The sequence below is a fragment of the Alligator sinensis genome, unplaced genomic scaffold, assembly GCF_000455745.1.
Source record: "Alligator sinensis unplaced genomic scaffold, ASM45574v1 scaffold103_2, whole genome shotgun sequence".
Classification (NCBI taxonomy): Eukaryota; Metazoa; Chordata; order Crocodylia; family Alligatoridae; genus Alligator; species Alligator sinensis.
Genome location: NW_005842166.1, coordinates 522,963 through 547,879, shown reverse-complemented (window position 1 = coordinate 547,879; position 24,917 = coordinate 522,963). Strand labels below are relative to the sequence as shown.

At 47.1% G+C, this 24,917-nt stretch overlaps 2 protein-coding genes across 2 annotated transcripts in view; one reads left to right on the top strand and one right to left on the bottom strand.

Annotated features, from left to right (window-relative positions):
• Positions 1–6,046, top strand: part of LOC102383293 (potassium voltage-gated channel subfamily V member 2-like) — a 10,544-nt gene extending 4,498 nt beyond the window's left edge. Inside the window, exon 2 of the mRNA XM_006025769.2 lies at positions 4,253–6,046. Within this exon, the coding sequence (XP_006025831.2) occupies positions 4,253–4,525 (273 nt within the window). The 3' untranslated portion in view covers positions 4,526–6,046. The remainder of the gene's footprint in view (positions 1–4,252) is intronic.
• Positions 6,047–11,272: 5,226 nt separating this feature from the next.
• Positions 11,273–16,715, bottom strand: LOC102380095 (bone morphogenetic protein 2-like). Its single transcript, XM_006025757.2, has 5 exons — positions 16,390–16,715; positions 16,009–16,151; positions 15,505–15,627; positions 13,329–13,530; positions 11,273–12,324 (listed from the first exon to the last, which is right to left on the bottom strand). The coding sequence occupies exons 1-5, from the start codon at positions 16,673–16,675 to the stop codon at positions 11,918–11,920; spliced, it is 1,161 nt and encodes a 386-aa protein (XP_006025819.1). The 5' UTR covers positions 16,676–16,715; the 3' UTR covers positions 11,273–11,917.
• Between the last annotated feature and the right edge of the window lie 8,202 nt (positions 16,716–24,917).

Sequence of the window (24,917 nt, the reverse complement as noted above, 5' to 3'; positions counted from 1 at the left end):
TCCCTGCACAGTCCAGATTCATGGCACCACTGGTCTTCAGCAGTCGTCTTCTGCGTTCATGTCATGAAAAAACATGTGCCATGTTTCCTCTTCCAGGTTTCTACTGCCTCTTTTTCTCTCCCCTTTGTCTTCCTCTGTTTTTTGGAAGTACGGTTGCAGTTTGTTCACCCCCAGTCTTACGCAGTCCTCTACTGGGAGGCTCAGATGCTTGTACGGCAGCAAGTTCTTAGGTTTTTCCGCAGAGCATTTTTGAAGCAGAAAACTAACTGGTCAAAGTGGCCCATCAGGGTCCTTTGCTTTTTTGTCAAGTAGCCAAACAGCACAGCCTCCCCATTCAGGTTCATCCCCCTGTCGGCAACCAGAGGAGCCAGATCACTTTCCCTAAGACTTCTCTGGTTTGTGCAGTTCCAGAGCAGTGATCAGTTGTCTGTATCCCAGGCAGGTCTGGGGGGCTGCCAACTCCCACTCTGGGCTGCACTTCCCGCACTGGGATTACTCGGTGGATATCTGCCGGTTGAGATCCCTCTGTTCTTTCTGTAGGCCTTTGTGACACGTGCTTTTCCACAGGGCCTAGGAGCTATCACTGGGCATTTCTACACAAGATGCTGAAAGCTCAGTAGACTAATTCTACTGCGCATTAGCATCACCTAAAAGACATGCACCAGCGCTACTGCAGTAGCACCAATTATGGTGCATTAACTTAGTATCTGTTGTTACAGGTCCTCAACTTAATGCGCCATAATAATTATGGCACATTAATGCATGTATAGACGTGCCCACTGGGGAACACGCTCACCAGCAACAGTCTGTCTCTCGCTACTACTTGCATCAGGGTTTCTGGGCCTTGTCTTTCAGCTCGTAGGGGTTGTGGAACTGCTCCAGGATCTGGTTGGACCATGGAGGGTCCCAGGCCCACAAGTGTGTTCTGGGCACAGTGTACACCTGCCATGCTGGAGCAGGCCTCCATCAGAATACCAGATAAAGCATGTCACCTTGAATCCTCCTGTTACTGCCTGGCTCATTACTTTGCCCAGAGAAAGAGCAGCATATCTGGAAACCCCCAGCCCTTTGTCCGTTTAGCCTTGTACAGGGTGGTTCTAGCTGGCTTTGCCAAGCTCGAGCCTAGAAGAAGATACACGTGTCCCTTTGGATCCTGCAGACAGTCTGCTATGAGGACCAGTATGAAGACCAGTGTGGTGTACAGAAGCACTGGTAGCAGCACCACCCTCATGAGCCATGCACCCTCCCATTGACAGGTGGCATGAACTCCACAGCCCTAATCTCTGCTCGACTGTAGCCTCAGTCTTGTCATAAGCCTTCTGACCCATCAGCTCTGGGTCCAAGTCTACCCTGAGGTTTTTACCCCCTCACTTGCAGAGCTATGGATTGCCATTAGAGGGCTCAGGACTGTCAAGTCCCCAACCTCTCCCCACTGCATGCAGGTGCTCTTGCTCACGTTTACCAAGGCTTTCTGGCCACAGGCTAACAATTCTGCTAGAACGGTGGTGTTGTCCTGGCCAGCTATGCCCCAGACTCTTATTAGACTGAAGGGAAGAGGTAGGAAAGGTAAAATTTCAATGCACGGGTGTGAGCAAGGAGTGAAAGTTCACATTCCAGGTGTTCAGGACTTAGCCAGAGGGTCATTTGTTGGAGCTCGGCTTAAGGCAGTGGTTCCCAACCTTAGGATCATGACCACAATTGGGGTGGCAACACTAAAAAATGGGGTCGCAAAGACACTCAACAGTGACAACTGGTTATGATGAAAATCACAGAAAAAAGCAGGAACAGTGGGTTTCCCCTTGCAGGCTGGCAGACTTCTAGCCTACAAGGGGCTGCTTGGGGGAGGGGGGCAATCAGGAAGGGGTGTCACGTGCATGTGCGCGCACACGTGCCCATGGCAGCCAGGTAGCATCTTGCAGCGACCTCCAGATAAGTGTAGTGGGGTGGGGGAGGGCAGATTGAGGACCCCACGGTGAGGGAGGGAGGCAATGGGGCAGGGTTGTGGCTGGGGGTGCTGCCCAGTCAGGCTGGTGCATGGAGCCCGGGGCGAGAATATGGGGCCCAGCTGGGGGAGCAGGAAGGAACCAGGGGTGACTTGTCTGGGGGACAGCAGTGGTGCTGGCTCCCTGCTGCTGCGCACACTCCTGGGGAAGGAAGCATGGCAGGGGCCTGGCCCCCCTAGATTTGTGTATGGGGCAGGGGCAGATGCAGGCCCACTGTGGGCTCAGGGCTTGCCTTGCTGCCCTCCTGTTCAGTGGGCTGCAGACGCCCCTGGAGGAAGGGCAGCATGGCAGGAAGGCTTCAGCAGGAAGCCTGCATCCTTCCTCCCCACCCCGATGGGCTCCACTCTGGCCGTGCCACATGCCAGGGGTGGGAGCATTGATCTTGTCTGCATCACTTTGGGGTGGCAAAAAATTTCCAATGTTTAAATGGGGTCATGCTGAGAAAAAGGTTGGGAAGCACTGGCTTAAGGGGTGAGCTCACACGAAAGGGTGTGAGCTCCACCACCCATCGACTGGGGAATATAGTGTGCACGGACCTTCCGACAGCTGGGCTGTGCTGTCCTTACCTGTACTGATATCCTGAACTGGCCAGGCCAGGCTCGAGAGGCCATCACTCATCATCATCTGCACCCACTCATGGATTTTTATTTTTCCTGCCTCTTCCCTTCAGTCTAAGAAGAGTTAATGGCCAGAACAACACTACCATTCTAGCATAATTGTTAGCCTGCGGCCAGAAAGCCAGCTCCACAGTCTCTTTAGTTTGGCCTTGGTAAAAGCACGCTCCATCATAAAAATAGTTGTGGTTTTTGCCCTCACTACTCCTATTTGAGGCTGTTCCAGAACCTCACTGCTCTGATTGTTAGGAATCTTCTGATATCCAGTTTAAATATGTCCATGGCCAGTTTATAGTCATTTGTTCTTGAGCCAACATTGTCCTTAAGCTTAAATAGTTCACTTCCTTTCTTGGTGTTCATCACACCACCCCGCTTCCCAAATTGTATTTATACAGAACAATCAGCACTGTAGCGAGGAAGTTTGGCGCCCAGAGCAAAGCCTGCAGCGGCAGCTCGCCCTCAACCTGCGCACAGATCCGGCGGGGCACATGCCCCCCCATGCTTGCCTGGGAGTGCATGCAGCAGCAGGAGCCACCCTCCTCCCATCCCTGTGCCCCCCAAATGAGCCACTCGCAGCACCATCCTGTGTCCTGCCCCGGCTGGGCAGCACCTATTGGCACCCTTTCACTTCAGCGCCTGGGGTGGTCACCCTGCTCCTCTTCTCCTTCCCCTTGCTATGGCACTGAGAACAATTACATCTCCCCTCCTGACCCTCACTTCTACTTCACTGGGCTGAACAGACCAAGTTCCTTTGGCTTCCTCTTATATAAGACAGGCTTTCTGTTCCCCTGCTTATCCTTGTAGCCCTTCTCTGTGCCTGTTCCAGTTTGAGTTCATCCTTCTTGACTATAGCAGACCAGAACTGTACATAGTATTCCATAGGAGGTCTTACCAGTGCCTTGATAAATGATATTAATACTTCCTTATCTTTACTGGAAATACCTCATCTGATATCCCCTCAAATCACATTTAGTTTTTTCACAGCCACATCACCTCAAGAACTCATGCTCATCCCATCGAATCAGCATAGGAGGAGTTTAGCTTGCAGCTCACTACAAAGAGGACAGGCTAGCAATCCAAATTAAAATGAAACCTAGGTTCTACCTCACACCCTTAGTTGGTCCAGATCCACCAAACCCGGATGAGATTGTTCTGTATTTTAATAGCAGGGGCTTAGAAGCAACGTCTGCAGTGATGGCATACCCATGAGTTTGGAGAAGAGAAGAGGATTGTTATCACGTGGCCACCCCTGGAGTTGAGGAAAGCATGTAGTGTAGTGCATAGGTCATGGGAGTGGAGAGAGTCACGTGCGGTTGTGGCCATGAGGGGAAAGAACACAAGCTAACTCTGTCTGGGCATGAGAGCTGATACAGTGGGGTGGACAGTCAAGCTGATCCCCAACTTGGGCACATGGAAGACATGTGGAGTGTTATCAGGTGTGTGTAAGTGGGGTCTGGGTACCCAGGAGAGCTATTACCCAGCTTTCAAATGGGAGAGACAGGTCAGACTGTGACAGTGAGGACAAGGACCTTTTTTGGTAGTAGGGACCTGGCTCAGTGGGCAATCAGGCCAGGAGCAGCCTGCTAGGACATGAGTGGATGGGATTTTATTTTTTCTCTCTTAACCCTCTTTCAGGTCAGCCTCTCCACAGTGGGCTATGGAGACACCGTGCCTGACACAGTGCTGGGCAGGATGGTGGCATTTGGATGCATCTCCTTTGGCATCATTCTCAATGGGATGCCCATTTCCATTCTCTACAACAAGTTCTCTGATTACTACGCCAAGCTGAAAGCCCATGAGAATGAGACTAGCCTCTCAGCCAAGCTTGGCAAGAAAATTTGCTTTAAGGAGAGAGCCATGAAGAAATTGGCTGAGTGCTGTTGTGCTGATACCCACATCCACCACTGAATAGCACAGCCATGCCACTGAAACTCATTACTCCGCCTGTCCAGGCAATGTACCTTCCCTCCTCCATGAAGTTGTGCCATCCAGCACTTTTACCCATACCTCCAGAGCCATGTGACCTGGTTATTACCCAGCAGACCACACAGCCTCACCCATCAACCTGGCCACACTGGAACCAGCCTACTCAACTTCACTTCCCACTCACCAAGTGATGAACCTAACTGTTCTACCCACCTACTTGGCCACACACCTGGCTCTTCGACCCCAGAATGGGCACCCACCAATCAGACCGCCATGTCATCTGATTACCCCACCCTTAACCAAGTCACCTGATCCCCCAGTGGGTGCATCGACATGTGCACTTTTCTGGAGAGTAGACTAATTAGCTCTGCAGGAAAGCATCACTGTCTACATGTGTGCTGGTATTAGGGCGCAGTAAACTAACTCTGCCATAAGATAGAACCGGCTGGGACAGAACTATCTTATGACAGAGTAATTTGCTGCATTGCAACACACATGTAGATGCTGACTGGCGGTGTAAATTGCACCCAGTTGGCCTATGCAGCTGGGGGCCTGCTCCGCCCCAGTTCAAATTGCTGCTGTCCCAGGCACACATATAGACACTGCACCTGCAAGCAGTTTCCTCTAGTTCAAACAGCTCCAGGTTTATTGCTCGCATTAATTCCTGTATAGATGCACCCAGTAATTGCAAATATTATTGCAGATATTCAAAATCATTCAAAACCCCTGACTAGGCCTGACCTCTTCATCCACAAAGGCGTGCACACTCACTGAGGAGAAGTCTGTGATGCAGGAACGAATGAGTGTGAGCAGCAAGTTTCCAGTGCTCTGTGGTTAAAAAAATCCAATGCAGCTTTGGCAGTTTGCAGGAATGAAGCAGAGACGTGGCTGCCACTCTTCAGTGACCCATGTGGTACACTGTGTTCAGTCCAGGACACCACATTACCAGGGAGCTACTGCTAAAGGGGCAAGAGCTCCTGGGTTACAAGGCTCGGGGAAACCAAGGCAGTGGTCACATAAGGAACATTTCAGCTTAAAAGACAAACCTTTGGATAATTATGAGAGCTTGAAATGCAGTGGTTGTGAGCAGTATTATTTTAATAGCCAAGGAGTTAATGGGGAACTCAGAAAGTCAGTGCCCTTATACTAGCTCCTAAATTACTGCAACCAAAGGACTCAAACCTGTCATTTTTTATAAAGATCACCAAGTTCAGAACATCAAGTGACATCTGAAGAAAACAGGCTTGGGACTGAAGCAAGTTTGGCAACTACTGATCCTTCCAGATCATGGCATGTGCATAACAGGCCACCCAGACCTTCAATGCACATATCTACGCCGAAATTTTTGGAGGAGTGGAGGCCATCCAGAGTTTCTATCCCAGCTTTAGGCCACTGAGACAGAATCCAAAGACCAGACTAGGTGCAGACGTTTGGTGCCTCCATGGCTGTATTTTTGTACTGAACTGTGGTCCCCTGTGGGGAGGACAAGGATTCCACCATTGAACCTACTGGGGACTTCCTTGAAGCAAGTAATGGATATATAATAAACATTAACATTGCAAATCAGATAGTTCATCATAAGGCTATAGCTGTTGTGCATAGAACACAACACTCAACTAATTTCTGCTTACTTTTACTGGGAGAAAAATCAATACCTGCTCATCCAAGTTTTTGATGTTTTCTGTGGGCCAAATTTGCTCTCTGGCACAGGGCAGTGCCTTACATCACAGGGTTACCCACAGGGCAAAGCACTAGTCAAAGCAGGTGTGCCAGACTTGCATGTGTGCAGAGACAGGAAGGCAGGAGAGGCAAATGCCCGAGGCTGCCCCTTGCGTGGGAACCCCTGCACACCCCTTTGGTAGCGTGCACCAAACACAGAAGAGAAGTGAAAAAGAAAAACAGCATGCAGCTTTTAAAAACAGAGTCCATCATTTTTATGCCAGTCTCATGACTACAGGGAGCCTGACTCAAGAGTTTGAATGCCTGGATTTAGTACTCAGTGGGTATGTCTACATGAGATGCTATGGTGCCGTAGTGTTGCCAGGCACAAACTGTGACGGTGATGCTCCTGCACAGTAGTAATGAGCTACTGCACAAGAGCATCTAAAAAAACCTGTGCAGTGACAATACTGGGCAGTAATGCTGGTTACTGTGCAGTCATTTAGTACTTGGTTAAGCAAGTACTAAACAACTGTATAGTAACAACTGCACAGTCCACCGCTCATGTAGACGTGGCCACTGTACCTTCCCCTCCTGCCTTAGCAGCTGGGCCAGGAGGTATGAGAGAGGGGTGAGGAGTGCTCCATCCATACATTGCACTGGCTAGTGAATGTGAGCTGGTGGGAAGGACAAATAAAATGCCCCTTTCTAGGACTGCAGTATTTGTTGTCCTCTGAGTCAAAGCAGGAACTGTGATAGTCTGAATGGCCAGTTCCCCCCTGAGTTGCTGCCAAGCTAGTGAGACCCACATGACCCTCTACACCATATCTAGCCTTTAATACAAGGCTAAACTGCTCAGGCTTTTTAGATCAAATCTCCCGATTTCTCAGGCACAACCCATTTGCTGACTGAAACCTACTGGGGCAAGTTTCTCACATCACGATCAGGAGGAAGGAGCGGGCAAAGCAGATGTGACCCGAATCCATCTTGACAACCCATTAGTGTTAACCCCAGGGTTGGGTTACTGTGTGCTTCAGTGGCCTGAGAGCAAGTGCATCAATATAGCCTACCCATGGGTGGATCTGCAGCAGGGACCGGACCCGGAAAAACAGTCTCCTACTGCCCAAGCCAAAAGACCAAGTTCTGTAATCCAAAGCTTCAGACTCATTAACCTACATCAGTGGGAGTCAACTTTTTTGGCAGGTGTGCCACAAATTAGCCCCAGGCCTTCCCTGAGTGTCACTCCAATCCCCTTCTCCTGCCTGATCTGCTGCTCTGTTTTCTGCTCTCTGCCCTATCTGTCACTGTGCTACCTGTCCACTCCCCAATCTGCCAAGTGTCACACACAGAAGTTGCCTGTGCCACTGGTGGCATGCATGCTGCAGGTTGCCACCCCTATAAAGGCTCCAGGAGAGGGGACAGGATGCCACACTGAACGGGTGCAAGTTAGACACGGAATCAAACTTGCATTCAAAGGCCACGTCCAGATGAGCACAGACATTTGGTTTCCCAAGGACAACTACCAGCAGCACACCTTGTGCCACTGCTAGCTGTCCCTGGGGAATACCTGTGCCATGTGCCCTCTGGCACACGGCAGATTACCCTGGGTGGGGTAGGGGAGGTTGGGGTCAACAACCAGCAGCTAGCCCCAGCAGCCTTACCTGTGGTCCTGGGGGCCAGGGACGCTGCAGCCGTGTCACTCCTGCAGCTGGGAAATGCCTGAATGTGTGGTGTGTGGCACCACAGACAGGCCTGCGGGACCACATACCACACAGCTATGCTCATCTGGATACAGCCAAAGGGGTTTAGATACTGCACAATGGTGCTCAAAATCCATGTGATAAATTTGCTAAGCAGCAAATCAGCACGCCCCTCGAGCCCTTCTCCGCTGACCTCAGACACTTAGGGCTGGACACTCAGGTCAACCCCTGTCCCCTAGCAGGAGGGAAAGGGGCAGAAACTGTGGAAAGAGCCTGATCCCAAAAGGCTCTTTCCCACTTGGGGAAATGGCAGCTGCATGGCAATCCAGGTGTAGCAAGGGAACCTACCTGTGAGGTGTGTACTGAGCAGGCTGCCACAGGGACCAAGGAGCTGTGCATGAAGAGGATGTGGCTGGCAGATCACAGGATTTGTTCTGTAGGGGAATCTAGGATCAGTCTGTGAGAAATGAGCAGAAGCCAATGTAGGGGCCCTGGTGTGACCCTCTGCAGAAGGATCCTGGCCTGGAGACAGGTACGTTTTTGTATTGCTAGCAGAGCCTGGCCTGGAGAAGCAGCCAAGCAATAGGCCAGAGGAGCCTTACTCCTTTAGTGGATTGCTTGTTTTATGATAAACGTCAACTGTTTAACCACTGTCCTTAGGGCATTAGACATCTCCTCTTTCTGCCAGCCCTAGTAAACTACCCTGCTACCAGGATCTACCAGTGCCTGTGAGGCTTAGCATCTGAGGCTTGTTTAGGGATCACAGTGTGCTTGGCACTCTACCTAGCACCTTAGGAAGATAGAGCGGCAGCAGTGCAGTCATTACCTCCCATTCCCCTATACTCGCCCTCACCATGCTCCTTCGCAGTAGCAGTTTGGATAGCTTGCACCCTTGGGGAATCCAGTGACTCATATAACCTGCAAGCAAAGTACACACTAGTAAAGAAAGGACGCAGTTATGTCCAGTTTGTGATTCTGGTTCCCTCGATTACCTGTGCAGTATGGATGTGTAAGCATATGTGTGTACACTTAACATGCACAAAAGGATACAAGTGGCCAGCTGGTGCACAAGTGGCCAGTGTATGCATGTAAATCATGGATTTACCTGATTAAATTACATTGAATGAAATTGCATTAAATTTTGTACCTGTATAAAATTGCATTAAATTTTATACAAAAGCTCATGATTCATGGGTGTTAGACACTAGAGAAGGAGCAGGAGTCTCCCATGTTTCAACTCCAAAGCTAGGTGGTGAGGTTATTCCTCCAGTGGGGGTTTTGAATCTCTATTTCACTTTCCCAATACAATGCTCTAACCAACACATCAGTAAGGCATTATCAAGTCCCTTCCCCAGCCCTCCTTTTGAAACTGGCCCCCTGGGTAGCCAAGATAAGTAGACATGTGGGGACAGGAGGAAGAGTGTATGCGACAGACTGTGTGGCTCAGTGGGCATATCTACATGTGCATTAATGTGTTTTTCTTAATGTGCATTAAATTTAGTACCTCCAATGTGAGGTACTAAATAAATGCGCATTAGGCTGCCCTAATGCACAGCAGCAAAAGCCTATTTTATTATGCATTAGCATATTTGCATTTTTTTATGTGATGCTTTAATGCAGAGTAAACTGGGCTACTGCACATTAAAGTGTAAACGTGCCCAGTGAGATTAATATTGTTCTGGACGGGAGTAGGCCTTGGATTTTAGCCTGGACTTTTTCTCCCAGCTTTTCTGCTGTGTTCCAACTGTTTTATCTGCTGACTGTTAAATGCAAGGGGCAGTATCTCAGCTTCAAAAGGAGCTCTGGAGAGAGGACTGGATAATCCCTCACCTGTGTGTAAGTGCCAAAAATGTCACATAGCTGGGTAACTGCCATTTGGGCACAAAAAGTGACATAAAATTCATCCCCAATAGTTTAGGTAAACTGACAAGGCCCAGGATCTGATCTAATCTAATCTAAACTCCTTGTCACAGCTGCCTTATCCAGCAATCAGCCAGGGCTGGGGTGGGGAAGGGGGCTATTTTGCCATCACAACTGACTGTGGATATACATTTGGTGATTAGCAGGCAAAGAGCATCTGAGCAGAGGAATCAGTTCAGTCTCATCTGCATTCCCAAGGCTAAGCAACTGCTATTTTGAACCTGTGTTTGAAAGAGGATTGGGACGGGATTAGCCCTGTTTACTGGCAGTGGCAGAAGACCAGTTTTCAAAATCACACACACGCAGGATTTGGTGATCAAGGGACATTACATCTACAGCTAAAGGGCTTTGTACAATATTATGATATGGATGGTGAGGGAGCCCAGTGAGTCCCATCAAATGCTTTCTAAGATAGAGCAGCCACCAGGGACTGGTCCGAAATCCTTCACTGCTGTTTCATGACGTGCTGTAAAGGACTTGAAGAATCAATTGAAGAAGCCAAGACAAGTTGACTCAGGTCTGAAGAGTCCAGGGTTGACACTCAATGCAAGGGCTGAACCTGTGGATTGGATTATCTTCATTTCTCTGTCCTGTCTGAACACTACAGCAAACACAGATTTGGCTGCTTTTTGTGAAAAGGAGCGATCTGTCATGTTGGCTAAGCTAGGCTGGCCCATGGACCCATTTCCGGGGGCCCTTGCTCCTTTTGGAAGTAAAAATTATGTCCGATCACTGCAGTGAGACAGTGTTGCCACCTCCTGAAACCAGAAATTCATCAGACAGAGCTTGAAGTCACTAGAATAATTGCTACAGTGACCTTCTAAACTTGTCAAAATGTCAACAGATAGTTGACCAAGTGTCATACATAGTATTAAGAAACTGCTGGAGGCGAGAGTGAAGTAACACATAGGTGTTGTTGCTTGGACCCGCCCTGAGCTCCCCAGGCAAGGCAGCAGGGCACAGAGGCCCAGCCCGCCTGTGACCCCATGCCTGCCTTGGGGGTGCACACTACTGCAGGAAGCTGCGCCCCGCCACCCTTGCACCTCTGGACAACCTGTCCTGGCCCCAGTGCCCCATTCCCCCCTGCCCACTTCCTCCCTCCTTCCCTCACTGTGGAGGCTTTGATCTCCCCCCTACACCCCCCCGCTTCCTCCATTTACTAACCAGCAAAATCTGGAGATCTGAGGGTTGGATTGGGAGATCGCAAGTCAGAATTATTTTGACTTTGCAATCCCAAGTCTTATGATGGTTTCACGACACTTGGCATTACTGGGAGCAGTAAGTGCATAGGAAGGTAGGGGCTGTGCGCATACAGATGTCACCCAGGGGCCTCAGAAAGGCAGAGCTGCACTGTGCACTAGAGAGGAGCATGGCTCTCTCCCATATTCAAGAGCCCATAACAACAGTGAAGCTCTTTCAGCACTAGCAAAGGAAGCCTCATCACAAGCACTTCTCTCCTACATTTAATAGGTACTCTGAAATCATTTTACAGATAACAAAAGGTCATATGTACAGACATTTACAGGCATACTGTACAGGAGGTTTTCCATCATATATTAGTGCTTCTGCTATATACATATTGTACAATCGGCAGGGAGGCCTTTCCACGGACAATGATTCCTAGGAGCTGTCTCCACACCACGCTGTGGGACTTGGCTTTCCTCTTGCCTGGGACTGGAAAGCTCTGTTCTATCATTTCATTTTGATTTCTTTAAAATGCACAGAGCCCAAGGCTTTCACAACAGTTCCCAGATTTAACCATGTTGTAAAGAGCATACCAACAACTCTAGGGAATCTGGGCTGCCAAAGGGGACTCAGACACAGGTTGCTTTTCATTAATCAAAGCATTTCCTAGGTCATGTAGGCATTTGGTGTAATTGCCCCTTTGATCCAGGTGGGGGTGACTAGAGAGATGGATACAGGACAGAGACTTGAAAATGCAGGCATTTTGCCTGCTAACCTGAGCAGAGAAGCACAGCACAGCCTCAGGCGGGTGAGAGACTCTCAGGAGGGTTCCTGGAAGCAGCCCTCTTTGCATTTTAGGGAGTTTCCTTGCTGCACTGGCCCGTCCCTGCTTCTCCTTCGAGAACCAGCTTCAGTGACAGCCGCAGCTCCCAGCCACCATGTCATCGTATTGTTTAAGGACAACGTTCTCATCATCATCAAAATAGAGGAGGTTGATTGAGAAGAGTTTGTCTGGGACACAGCAGGGGCTGTTCACTCCCTCGCTCAGTTTGAGAGCATTGATAATAGACTGGACTGTAGCATGGTTTGTTGGTCTCATGTTCTCACCCAAAGGAAAGGGACAAGAACCTTTACAGTGATATGCGTTGTACCCTCGTGGTGAAATGATCCATCCAGACCAGCCAATTTCCTCAAAGTCTACTGAGAGGGGGTGCCTCTGGCAAGGCAGGACTGGATCCAGCGAGCGGGTGATCCTCGGGCCATTCAGTTTTGGTGCCATCGGCTCAGCAGCGGGGACGGGAGTCTGAGGGTTTACATCTAGGCAAGAGCAATAAGATGAGAACAATGTCATTAAATTGAACATATGAACTGAAGTAAGAGTGAGAGTGAAGTAGCAAGGGGTTGGCTTTACCAGGCCAGAATATTGGGTCTCTCCAGTCCTACATGGGGACAATACCTGCAAGAAGCCAGCCTCATAAAACATATAGCTAAACAGTGCAATGTTTTGTGTAAGGAGAAGGGTCCTAAACCCTTGGGAGACCAGTTTATAACCTAAAGCTTGACGTTAAATTATGCCATTTTAACACAACTGTAGCTGTTCATGCCCACCCCCAGGGCAGCACTGACTGTTCTGCAGCAGGAAGTTCTGCTGGTCGATCGCATCCACAGGTTGGAAGAAAAACCACTTCTTTCATTTGTTTTCAGTTTAGCAGTTGTTAATTTGACAGAGTGATCAAATTATTAAATTTCTGTTTCCTAGAACAGCCTAAAGTCAAGGAACTTCAATAGTTACACTTGGTAAATAATCCTCTTTCACCTGAAGCTCCCATGGTGTTTTCCAGAGAGATTGGCAGGGGGGAGAGGGCAATTATTGTGCCCATTTCACAGAAAGGAAAACTGCAAAGGCTAGAGAATTACAGTCGTTCTTCTCTGAGAATGGGCTCTTTCCCCATGGTGTCAGAGAGGAGGAAGACTTCCACTGACCCTACACTGAGTTTTCATCATTTTGATATAAGCCCAGCTGCAAACCCTGCAAACTCACTCTGGGATCATAGTCACGCTGCGTTCTCTCCGATTCATGCGTCTGCACCAGTAATCAACATAAAAAGTAAAACTGGAAAAGTAAAACAGGAGGTAGAGACCAGCTTCCGACCCTATAGTTGTATTCTAGGCTCTTACAAAGCAGTGAACCTTATTTTTGTCGGTAAAGTACCAAGGAAGGAACTGATCACAGTCCCTTTTGGGCGAGAGTCACACTTTAACTGTCTCATGATTGCAGTGACTGTGTCCATCCCGGTAGAGCGCAGGGGAGCTGGCCTCACCTGGGAAGATGTTGGCTGGCACAGAAGCTCCACGTCTCCCATCATCAGTAAACAGAACCAGCATCGGCTTCTTGCTTTCATGGTGATCTCTTCCTGAAGCAAAGCGCACCATGTGGGGGGCATCCACGGAAGCCCCTGCTAAGCCACGAACACTGACCAGGAGGCCTTGGTTGCTGCTTTCATCTTCAGTCCAGTCGCGAACCTGCAAACCCAAACATGTTCAGAGTTGTCTCAGAGGTGTTAAAAAGGCAGCTCCCTGCTCCAGGGATGGCATCATGAGGTTCAGTATACTGACAGGGGTTATTTCAGTGGGATTACCTACTTTTCTTCCAAACCACTGAAAACATGTCAGTTCTGAAAGAAATCCACATCTCCAACTGCCCGTCCAGTTAATAAGGCCAACCCTGCTCTGGCGAAGGCTATGCATACAACACCAATGCTTATTGATGCCAAGACAGATGAAGGCGCTGAGTATGAGTGGTCCACCCCCCACCCCCCACATCCTGAACGACAGGACGACAAGTGGAAATCATCCTTCCTGTCCCCATCGCAGTCATTTCCTTCTGGGGAGCTCATAGAAGGCCAGCCCTCATCCATGCTACTTAAAGTCACTTCTCAGTGGACCAAGGGGGTGCCCTTTACTCTCAGACCCTCTGACTGTGACAAGAACAGTCACAATGGTGCTAATGTCCACAAGCTGAATCAGGGAGCAGGACCCAATGTGCTAGGTGCTATACACCCATGTAATAAAGTGACAGTTCTTGCCCCAGGGCCCTAGGATGATCTAATGCCATGACCCTGCCATCAGCAGCATGCAATGCACTTATGCCTTTAGTTGGATGCTTCATAGCGACAGAGATGAGTTATGTACTGCCAAGTGTAAGGCTAGGGTTTCTCATAAACACTCTGGCCACTTAAGAAAGCCAGGCTTTATCTGCAGCACATCAGCCTTCCCCTCCTCACCTCTTGTCTTTCACCAAAACGATGAAAAAGCCTGATGTCTGTCATTGTGTGACCCCCCTGGACTACCACTCAATTTAGGAAACATTAACTAAAAGCACTTTGATCAGAGGCTGTTTGTTGGTGTGTATTTGTGCAACACCAGACAAATGGGGCCCCGATTCCCGATGTGACCTCTAGACACCCCTGCAGTAGAAATCAGCAATCACAAGCGATGCTTAATAGTAGGGCTCCTTTTATGATGAACTGCAGTTATGTACCTGACTGAAACAAGAGAGATTTTAATAAGTGGCTAATCTCTTGATATAGAAACCAGCAGATCAGTGGACTGTCTGTAAACAAGTTTATCATCCAGTAAACCTTGTACTGCAGTGATTATAGGCACCTGCAACAGACCTTATCTGTTAATCATTTATTATCCTTCATAAACCACTTATAAATGTAACCTTCATATCAAGTGTGACTATAATGATAATTAAAATGCAATAGAAATGGAAGTGAAATAAATCCCTAATCCTAATCCCTGCAGCCCATCACTAGCTCCCGCCCTGCAGCTGTACCTAAACTCTAATTTAGAGCTTTGTGGTCCTTCAAACACCTTAACAGAGGTAAGCAGATGTACAACTGGCCACCCCTTGTGGCATTTTCTCTACAGTTTATTTCTTACAGTTTTATAATAGTTCTGGAAAATACTTTTCTTCTTTTTCCTTTAAAGTTTGGATCTACACAACTGGTTCATGATATTTAAAGTGCTTTTTAGCAAGGGTCCTAAAAAAGCACTGCATTTGGTATCACCCCAAAAATGTACACTCTGCTTCAGATATTATCCCACGTATATCCATACAGTGCTGCACCACCTTGCAAATATGCAGCAGAAACATAAATATTTCTGAAATATATATATTTGCAGCATAGCCCTGCTTTGGGAAAGGTCAGTCTGCAGAGCTGAAGTGTTAGGACAGCAGAAGAGGAGCTTGGCTCACAGGGACATCTCAAGAGGTTCAGGCAGTGAGATGCCACTTTATCACCTGTCTGCACACCTAAGGTTTGACAAACAATCCCTCCACTCAGCAATCACTCCCCTGGGCCAAGGGATCTATAGGGCAAGTATGGGGAGTCCTTTAATTTAAAGGGCTATACGCTGTGGTTTGGTGATACAACAGAGATTCTGTCCTTCCTCCCTCTACTCATTTTAATTTAGACTGTAGACACTTACAGCTTGTGTGATGGCAAACACCTCCCAGCCTGAGCCTTGCAGAGAGATAAGCCTGGCTGACAACAGCTTCTTCCCTTCAGAGGAATCTAGTTTGCTCTTGTCCAGGACTTGATAGACACTCACCTGTTGGGAGAGTAAAAGACAGTTAGCACCAAACTCTGTTGGTTAAGAAAAACCTCTATTGCAAAGGAGCAAAGAGGGGGAAATTAGCCAAGTCAGCCTAAGATCCACTCCAAGCTGCATGGATTTTAATAGAAACTGGTTCAGTTGAAGTGGTAGAGTTCTTCGTATGGACATGCTAAAATTATTTTAAAATCGGTTTGTGTCAATTGAACGTAAGTCAATAAGTAATCAGCTTTGACAAGTTCAGGATACAAGCCAGAAGCCCAATCAAACTCTTAGTAAAGGTAAAGTAAATTCAAATGCATAGTGGTTTCACTAAGAGCAGACTTTGTCTAGTGCAGTTTCTAAGCAGACACACATGCACGCTTTCACTCTCCTTACCTGGCAAAAGTGATGTCTCTTATAGGCAGGACCATCAGCCACCCTGGCCCTCATTCTGAAAAGATGCAGCTCGGCAGTAAGGACCTTCTCATTCTTAGCCACGCTTGACAGGATGAACAGGAAATGCATATTATCACTGTGAACTGGAGCAAAGTGTCACATTAAGCAACAGCGTCTTGTGGGCACATTCAAAACACAGCAGCAAAGGCTTTCTAATGCCACACAGGCTCTGGGGGCTGTGCTCACTGACACCAGGAGCATTGCCTTCTCGGGGTCTCCCCTTGGCTTCCAGTGGCCAAGCAAGCATTCAGGGCACTGGAAAATTACACCCAAAAACTCTTAACAGATAAGAGCAGAGACAGAGGTTGCCAGGGGTCTTACTTTTATCCAAGAAGCTGCGGACGGTGTTTCCCTCTAGGATGTCAGGGTTCTTGGTGACACCATCAGCATCTGCTACCGTGTTGTACAAGTCCACCATGTACTGGGGAGGCTGTTTGAAATGGTGGGGGGAACGGGGAGGGTCTTCTAGGCCAAATAACTCCAGAAGCCTCTTGATAGCCTCGGCTCTCCTGTCTCCTGCATCTTCTTCTGGCAGGACACGGTGGGGTCTGGGTGAGCAGCCCTGCTTCCTGATCAGGAGCAGCAGCAGCAGCAGGACTCGCAGCATGACTATCTCCTTCTAGGCTTCCTTGCACAACTGTCAGTGTCTCCCCGGGGCCACATTTATAACTCCGGGAAAAGATGAATTAAACCAAATATGCAAAAGAGCAATCAGGATGGGTAAAGAGAGCTAATTGCCATGCTAACAAGGTGCAAAACTGGGCTACTGAGTGCCTTTCATCAATTAGCCCTAGTACACAAGCTGTAAGGAGCGGAAAGCCCAGTTGTGTACTCTTCTTCTTTGACAGCAGAATGGGGGCAGGGGAGGCAGGGCGTGGAAGGAAGGGGCAGCAAGCAGGAAGGGACACCTGGACTTTTCTTCATAGTAAACATGAATGTCCTCTTTAGTAAGACACTGACTGAGCTGAGTTTGCTCTCTGTAGGAGACTAACTGCCTTCGAATGGTGGCATTAATGAGGCAAACAGGAGAACATTTGCATTCAAGAGTTAAACCGTTCTGAACAAAGAGCGGGAGGAAAGGATGGAGCTATGCTGCTCATCCAGAAGGTAGGAAAAGATGCACCCTGGAGATAGCAACCACTGTCCACATGGACATTTTTCTAGTGCAATGCCCAAAGGCATGAAGGAAGCCAAGAAAGGTATTTCACGATTGCATAACTCAAGGGTAAAGAAAGGTGAGAGACAGCAGCTTACCACCCAATATCAAATAAACACCTGCACCCTGGGAAAGGTGCAATAGGCCAGCCACCTGCAAACCCCGAGGTTATAACCCCCTCTGGTGTCTAGACCAGAGGCTCCCAAACTTTTTCTTAGTGCACACCCCTTTCCAGATTTACCAGCTGCCCATGTACCCCTACCAGCAATCCTTATATTTTAACCCCTTAAGTGCCAATTATTATAATGAAAATTAAAGCTGCCATTATACAATTTCTCCTACGTACCCCCCAGAGATGTCTTGTGTACCCCCAGGGGTCCACATACTACAGTTTGGGTCTAGACCTGTTTTGTGCATGGTGGGTGGCTGGAACACTAGCTGCTTATGGACACCTATACCCCTAACATTACTTCCATGGCTTAATACTGCATGGACAAAGTGGTTGGTAGCTTTATATGCCTGCGACACCGTGTCAGGGATGAAGTGGCTCAGCCACTCCTGTCACAGGGATGCATTGGAGGGTGCAGCTCAGCAGTGCATGTTACAGGGGTATCAGGTATTCTTGGGTATTCTTGTCATATAGGTATGGAGACTTTAAAAAATTTCTATCACAGAGGTGTCCTGGGGGCAATTCAGCCATTCCTAGTAGAGGGCTCTGTTGGGAGGAGGTGTCTCAGATATTCACGTCACAGGGTTGAATAGTAGAGGGATCCCCCTTTGCAATCAGGGTACCCCCTGATTGCAAAGGGGGATCCCTCTGCTATTCTCTGCTATTCTACTGAGAGCTTCTACCTGCTATTCTCCCTCTGCTATTCTACTGAGAGCTTAGCCATAGCCAACCAAGCTGTGCAGTGGGGCCTGAGGGGATTCAGCCATTTCCATCACAAGGATACACTGGGGGAAGACAGCTGTTATTGCACGTTGTTGCACAGGGTGTGAAGGCCAGAAAGAGAAAAAAGCCATACCTGTCACAGAAATGTGCATTGCAGGAGTGGAGGCTGGAAGAATATGTGTTACCCAGAGAGTCCACTCCTGACTTGTTGTCAGCGGAGGGCTCGGTGTTATGGGGGGCACATCCTTTCTTGTCAATGGACATCAGTTGAGGGGAGGGGATCCTTCTTCTCCACAGTTGTGTTGGGGGTCTTAACCGTTGCTCTGAAAAATGGATGTTGCAGGATGAACTCATTCATTTCTATCATAAAACCATGTTTAGGAGGCTTTTCATTTCTTTCGTAGGAGTTTATTGCAGGTGGCGTGGGTTCAGCCATTCTTGTCACTGGTAATTTGTCATGACAGTGTTTGCAGGGCAGAGGCATTACATAGCTGTTCTTGTCAAGAGGGACATTTGCCAAGCTGGACATAGAGGGGAGTTCATTCAGCCATTCTTGTTACAGGGGTATATTGGCAGACGGGGGCTTAGCTATTCCAGTGTCAGTGTGTGTCATGGGAAGAAGGCCCAGCAGGTTGGTCCGGGGGTGAAGACCTACTCCTGCCGTGGAAGTGTTGTGTTTTCTTGGCCATTCCTCTAAAGCAGGGGGGTCAAACTCATCAAACCCCACAAGCTGGATGAGTAGTGAAGGCCAGTCCATGGGCCAGGTGGGTGGCACGGGGCCACAGTTCCTCTCCCCGGGGTGTGTTAAGAAAGGATCTCAGGAACCCTTGTTAGAGCTGTGGACCTGATACGTTCAAATCCTGCTTCCTAAGGAGTCTGAAGAAATGTGCTGAAGCAAAGAAGGGTGAGAAGGAAAAGCTGTTGACTCTGTCGCATCCACCCCTGGCTGCAAAAGAAGACGCATTCTGGCGCGCAGTATTCAGAGCTAGCTTACTTTTAATTTAATCACAGGACTCCTACACATTGTGGCCTAGCACTAGCAGCAGTGATATGGCAATAACTGATGCTGGGGGACAGAGCACAATGGACACAGTGGGCGCATCCCACGAGCGCACACGGGCAATTTGCAGCACCACAAGTTGCACATGGCACGTGTGTGCATGGTCGCCATGCTGCTAATTTGCAGCGTGGTGGGGGGTTTTGACACCGGGAGATCCCCATGTAAAAAAAATCCCCTGCCACTAAAAAAAGCAGTTCAGCGCATGTGACAGCAGTATGCCCTGCCAGAAAGGGAGCCTTTCCAGCCTGAGTCATGCTTGGCTGCCAGCCAAGCTCCGAGCAGCCAGCTCAGCACTGGTGCTGCCCTGGGAGGCCGCCAAGACCCCAGATAAGGCTGCTGGGGCCAGTCTAGGTGCTGGCCTCTGTCTCCCCATCCCATCTGGCGTGCGCATGCAGGGGCATGCTGGGGGACAAATATGTGCCACTGGTATTTGTCCTGCGGGGAACACATGCCCCTGCATGTGCATGCTCATTGGGAAATGCCCAGTGAGTTACTTTGCATCCTTATTTCCAGTTGTACAATTTCAAATAAGGAATCTAATAAGACTTAAAATGACTCTCTATTATTTGAGTCCTGCAATTCTGGAAAATATTGTTTACTCCCGAAAGAATGATACAGCTATGTACCATGTGCTCAAACAGCGCTGTGTTACACTTGTATGGCGGTTGTACATGAAACAGACCCTTAATTTTGGATTTTCTGGTGTTCATATAAAACAGGGGTGACTTCATTTGAATGCCTGTGAAGATCAAGTGCTGTACTCGTCACTCCATTTGAAAAAGGGGCTCGCAAAACTGGAGAGAGTTCTGTGAAAGCTACCTGAAAGACCAAGAGAGGAGAAAACCTCTCATATAAAGAGAGGCCAGTAAGATCGGGATTGTTATAGCAGGTGAATCAGAAAACATTGTAAAAATATGAATAGTCCAAAGAAGATAGATCTAGAGCATCTGTTCTCATCGTGTAACACAATACCAAAGGATATCAGGACATCCCGTGAAATTAGAAAGGTGGGAAATTCAAAACGGATGGAAAGAAATACTTTGCACAACATGTGGATTGAACTACAGAACTTATTGCTACAAAACATTTAATAAGATTAATAAAGGGACCAGTTATTTATATTGGTACTATGGATATCCTGAGTTCTGATGAATTAGAACAACAGTTTTTGGAATGGATATAAATCCTCGTATCTTAGAGCTAACGCCAATATTTAGAGACCAGAACAAGACCTGCATGGAGGGCAGATTACCCCATGTATGGCTTTGTGGGGTTCTGACATCTTCCCCTGAAGTAGCTGGGACTTGTCACTACCAGGGATGGGATACAGGACTACATGGACTTCGGATCGGATCTGGTCTGACCATTCCTGTGTTGCTTTGTAACTTTTCTGTTTGACACGGTCACATGTTTTTTGGAAATCTGAGCCTGGCATTTTGAAGTTCCACCATGTGGAAGAGTTTGGGGAGATGGTAGCAGTGTGTGTGTGCACATGCATGTGTGTAGGTTTGTGTGTAAGAAGCATAATAAAGAACTGTATAAGAAATACATTACACATCTGCTGGGGATGCAGAGTGTTGGGAAGGTGTCTCACCGCAGTTCCAGAGGCGTGAGTTTGAGTGCTGCTTTGGACTTGTGTAAAAGTCTGAATGCAGTTGATTCGGTTATACGTCAATACACAATCATTCAGGCTGGAGAATCAAAGGTGTCTGGACGTGATCCTAGCCACACTGCTCCCTTGCAGCTTTAGCAAATCTGCCTTAATCATGCTAGCCTTATGAACTGGTATACTTGGGGTGATTTTTGCTATAGTCCTGCTCATTTTTATGCCATCTATTACTAATAAATGCAGACATACTGGACAGCTTAACAGCAGGCTCTGCATCAGGATCCTAGCCAGAGGTCTACAACACACAGCTGGTGTGTGTGGCCCCTGCTGTGTTAAAGGAAGTACTGTCTTGCACCCATTAGTAAGCTTTCACTAGAAGTAGCCCATCAGCACACAGACACATGAATAAGGGATTAAGGAGAGTTGCACTGGAGGATTTCTACCAAACTCAAATGTATAAATCCCTTGCTAGAAGACAGGGAACAGAACCTAAAATGCTAATGACCACAAGCATCTGCTTCTTTCCAGCCTTGTGCAAGCTAGGATGGTGATAGAGGAAAACTAAGAAATAAGGGCGGTTTAAAGAGATTTTGCTGGGATGAACATTTTTGTGGAAGTTTTGAAACACTGCCTTAGGTTAATAATATGGGCAGGATTAAAGAAAGAAAGATTCAAAGGCTGACGTGCAGGTTAATACATTTGGGCCAGATGTGTCAGATCTGTACACCTGAAATCAGACTCCTAAGTTGTTGTCAAGTAGTCTACGTAAAAGAAACCTGATTTTCACACACTCACCAGTATAACTTAATTCCGTGTCAGATCTGCCCTCTTTTGTCAGGAGCCTAACTTTATGCAGCCATCTTAAAACATTTGGGGACCTGGAAAGGAAATATCCAAAACAAATATTTAATAGGAGGGAGATGCTTGGGAAGAACAAATGCAAAAATAGACCAACAAGTGATTATGGGCAGCAAGTTAGATCCGACTTTGCAATAAGATAGGGCAACATGTCTGTGTCCAGCAGTGGCAATGTGCATGTTTAAGGTATTTTCCAGGTTGCAGGGTCATGAGCTTTGGTGTAGGACTGCATCTGCAAGCATGGATGTTCATGAGTAACTATGTCCATTGTCAATGGAACTGCTCATACATGTAAAATAAATTGTGTGTTTAAGTATTTGCAGGATCAGGACTTAACTTGTATTCTTTGTTGTTTCTGACACTATAGTACAGAGGTCCCAGTCAATTCCTGTTGTATGAAGTGACACAAGGTGCTTAAATTATGAAAGGCCTCATTAGGAAAGGCAGAAGGAGCCAGAAAAGTAAAAGGAGTTACAACGGGTCACAAAAAGAAGTTGTCAAATTCGATGAGCATCTGACTTCACTGCAAGAGTCTGTGTTTCAAGGAATGGGCAAAGATTAGGGTCAGTTCTTAATGTATCTAAATTGTTTTTCTACCCTTCGTTATAGATAAAGTACATTAACATAACATAGGGAGCAGCTGGAAGTCATTGTGAAGAAACATGTTCTGAAAATATTTACTTCAATTGCAATTGAGTTCATTTCAGATATGTTCACACCTCTCTTGCTGTCACTTTCGACAGATATTTGTGTGATCAAATTTTGGTAGCACTGATATTTGTATATAGTGAATGTTCAGCCTCGGCGCTTTAGTTTTCACAGAATGAAAATTTAAAGCTTACCTTTCAAAAGTCATATATGCTTTATTTTAAAAGTAACAAGCAGCATCTACCACAGTTTATATAAATTATAGTACATGCTGTTTATATACATACATACATACATGCATGCATGCATACCTACCTACCTATATACTTACATTCATAGCTTGCAACCCAGAGTTTTCAAGGAGTTAGCTGAGCAATGCTCTGGACAATAGACATTAGCTTAAATAACTCTTGAAAAACTAAAAATTCCTTAAGACTGAACTAATATCAATAATCTAATATTTGGATAGTGTAAATAGGATAATTGTTTTTACAGATCAAGTTATACTGGCATCAACCCTTGCAAAAATAATGGTCAGGCTGGTATGAAAGAGAAATAAAAGTAATGCCACTCACTGTGGTTTCATGGAAAATACATCTTGCAAAGGGCAAAAATCATAAAACCACAGATCTTGTGATAAAGGTTGTGTTGTGTTGACATAATATAATCTGATTATACTTTGTGTTTGATTTAGCATTATATTATATTCTGAGAAAAAAAACCTAGTACATATCACAGATGAATTAAAAAACTGCCTGATAGATCTCAAGCATGCTTGTTCATAGGGAACTGAATTATCTGTGAATGGCGTCCCTCACAAGGTAGTTCTCAGCGCTAATCAACATTTTTATCAAGCTCGATCTCTTAGTGAAGTCAAGCAATCCGTTTTTTTTCATACAGTCTGCTGTAATGTCAGAAATTTAGGGAAAAAATAGGTCATTACTCCAGGACAAGTGACTGTTCTGTGGAAAACAGTAATTTTGAAAAAGATTTATGGGTCAAAACCAAATGAACATGAACTTCCATTGCAATACTGTGTCACAGCGATTTATATGATCCTTGGACATGTTGGAGTAGTAGTGGTCGTTAGCCACTTCTCAATGACTTTATCCGGTTTCAGTGCCCACACTTTTGGAAAACAACAGAGGGTTGAGAGAAGAGCTACAAAAATGAAAAAATAAAAGCCTCAACCAATTTAGCTTAGCAGAGGTAAAACAATGATTTGAACACCACCTATGAATATCTGCATAGTGAGAAAATACCTGATGCTAGAAGGCCATTTAATGCAAATGGTTGCAATGGCTGAAACTATACAAACAAGATAGAAATTAAGACTGTAAGTAACTAGCCTTACTTAAAGAAGTGGTAAATATATGATTTTTCTGAGACTTTAAATTCTTAATGGATGTCTGTTTCTAAAAGATACTCTCTTGTTCCGCCACCATTACTGGGATTATAAGTGTTATTATTTATTTAATAGGGAATTACCTCCTGCATAAGAATTAACTTGTCTGGTTTATGTAATATATTGCATTAAATGATGAGAACAGTCCTAGATGGCTGGGTATGACTGGGCAGCCCCTGCCAGCTTGTTTCATACACATCCTCAATCACAATTGGGAACTGCCCTGAAGACTGCATTGTAGTTTAAGGTAGGGGTGTCAAACTCATCCAGGCCCTTGGGGTGGATGAGTGGTGCAGGGCTGGTCCAAAGGCCCAATGAATGGTGTGTGTTTGGCCCACTGGCTGGATTGGACCCATAGACCTGTTGTGTGTCCACCCACCACCCTTCTCCCCCGCTCCCGCCCCAGCGCATGCCAGATCCAGCACATCTGGTCCTTGCTCTGGCCAGTCCAGGACACACACTGGCCGGTGGGGGCCATGTGTGATGTGAGTCCCAGGCCTGCCAGGGCAGGTGCAATGTGCAGGGCATGACCTGGGCCCTGTACTCATCATGTGTAGCGTGTGGGCCAACTCAGGACCTAGGGGCAGCACTGGGAGCCAGATGATGGGGCTCTGTGGACTGGATCCAGTATCTTTGACCCCCCCTGGTTTAAAGTAGAGGATAATCAAAAAGAGAGGAGAGTCGTCCAATGTTCTGCCTATCACCTGAAATGACAATGCTCTCTCTTTACTGAGGAAAGCTGCTGAGTTTGGTTGCACACGTGGTTGCTCTGTAGATCCTCAGAACTTCGGCCATCTCGCTAGTGGAAGTGAGCAGCAGGCCGCCTTTCTTCCTCCTCTCCTTACAGGCTGGCTGGGCTCCTTTCACAGGAGTGGGCAGGGGCAGAATATTTCTTCTATCCTTCTCCCACATCAAAACCAGACTGACTGAACAGAAGTAACGCTCTCCTGTGGCCAGCCAGTTTCTAGTTTTGTACGTCCCCACCTCTCCTGGCTGCAGAGCACAAAAGACTGAAGTCTAACAGGATTATAATAAATGCTGACGTCTCCTTGGCAAACTCGTGTCTATAATTTATTATAACTGGAGGTAGCAAAGGTAAATGGGCTAATTATCCAGAATACACAGGGGGTTAGTTGCATACAATTTGAGCAGGTTTTAGTTAATTGGCAGAAGGAAATTATTTAGTCCCTTCGGTCCTCTCCTTCTGCCTTTCTGTGCACA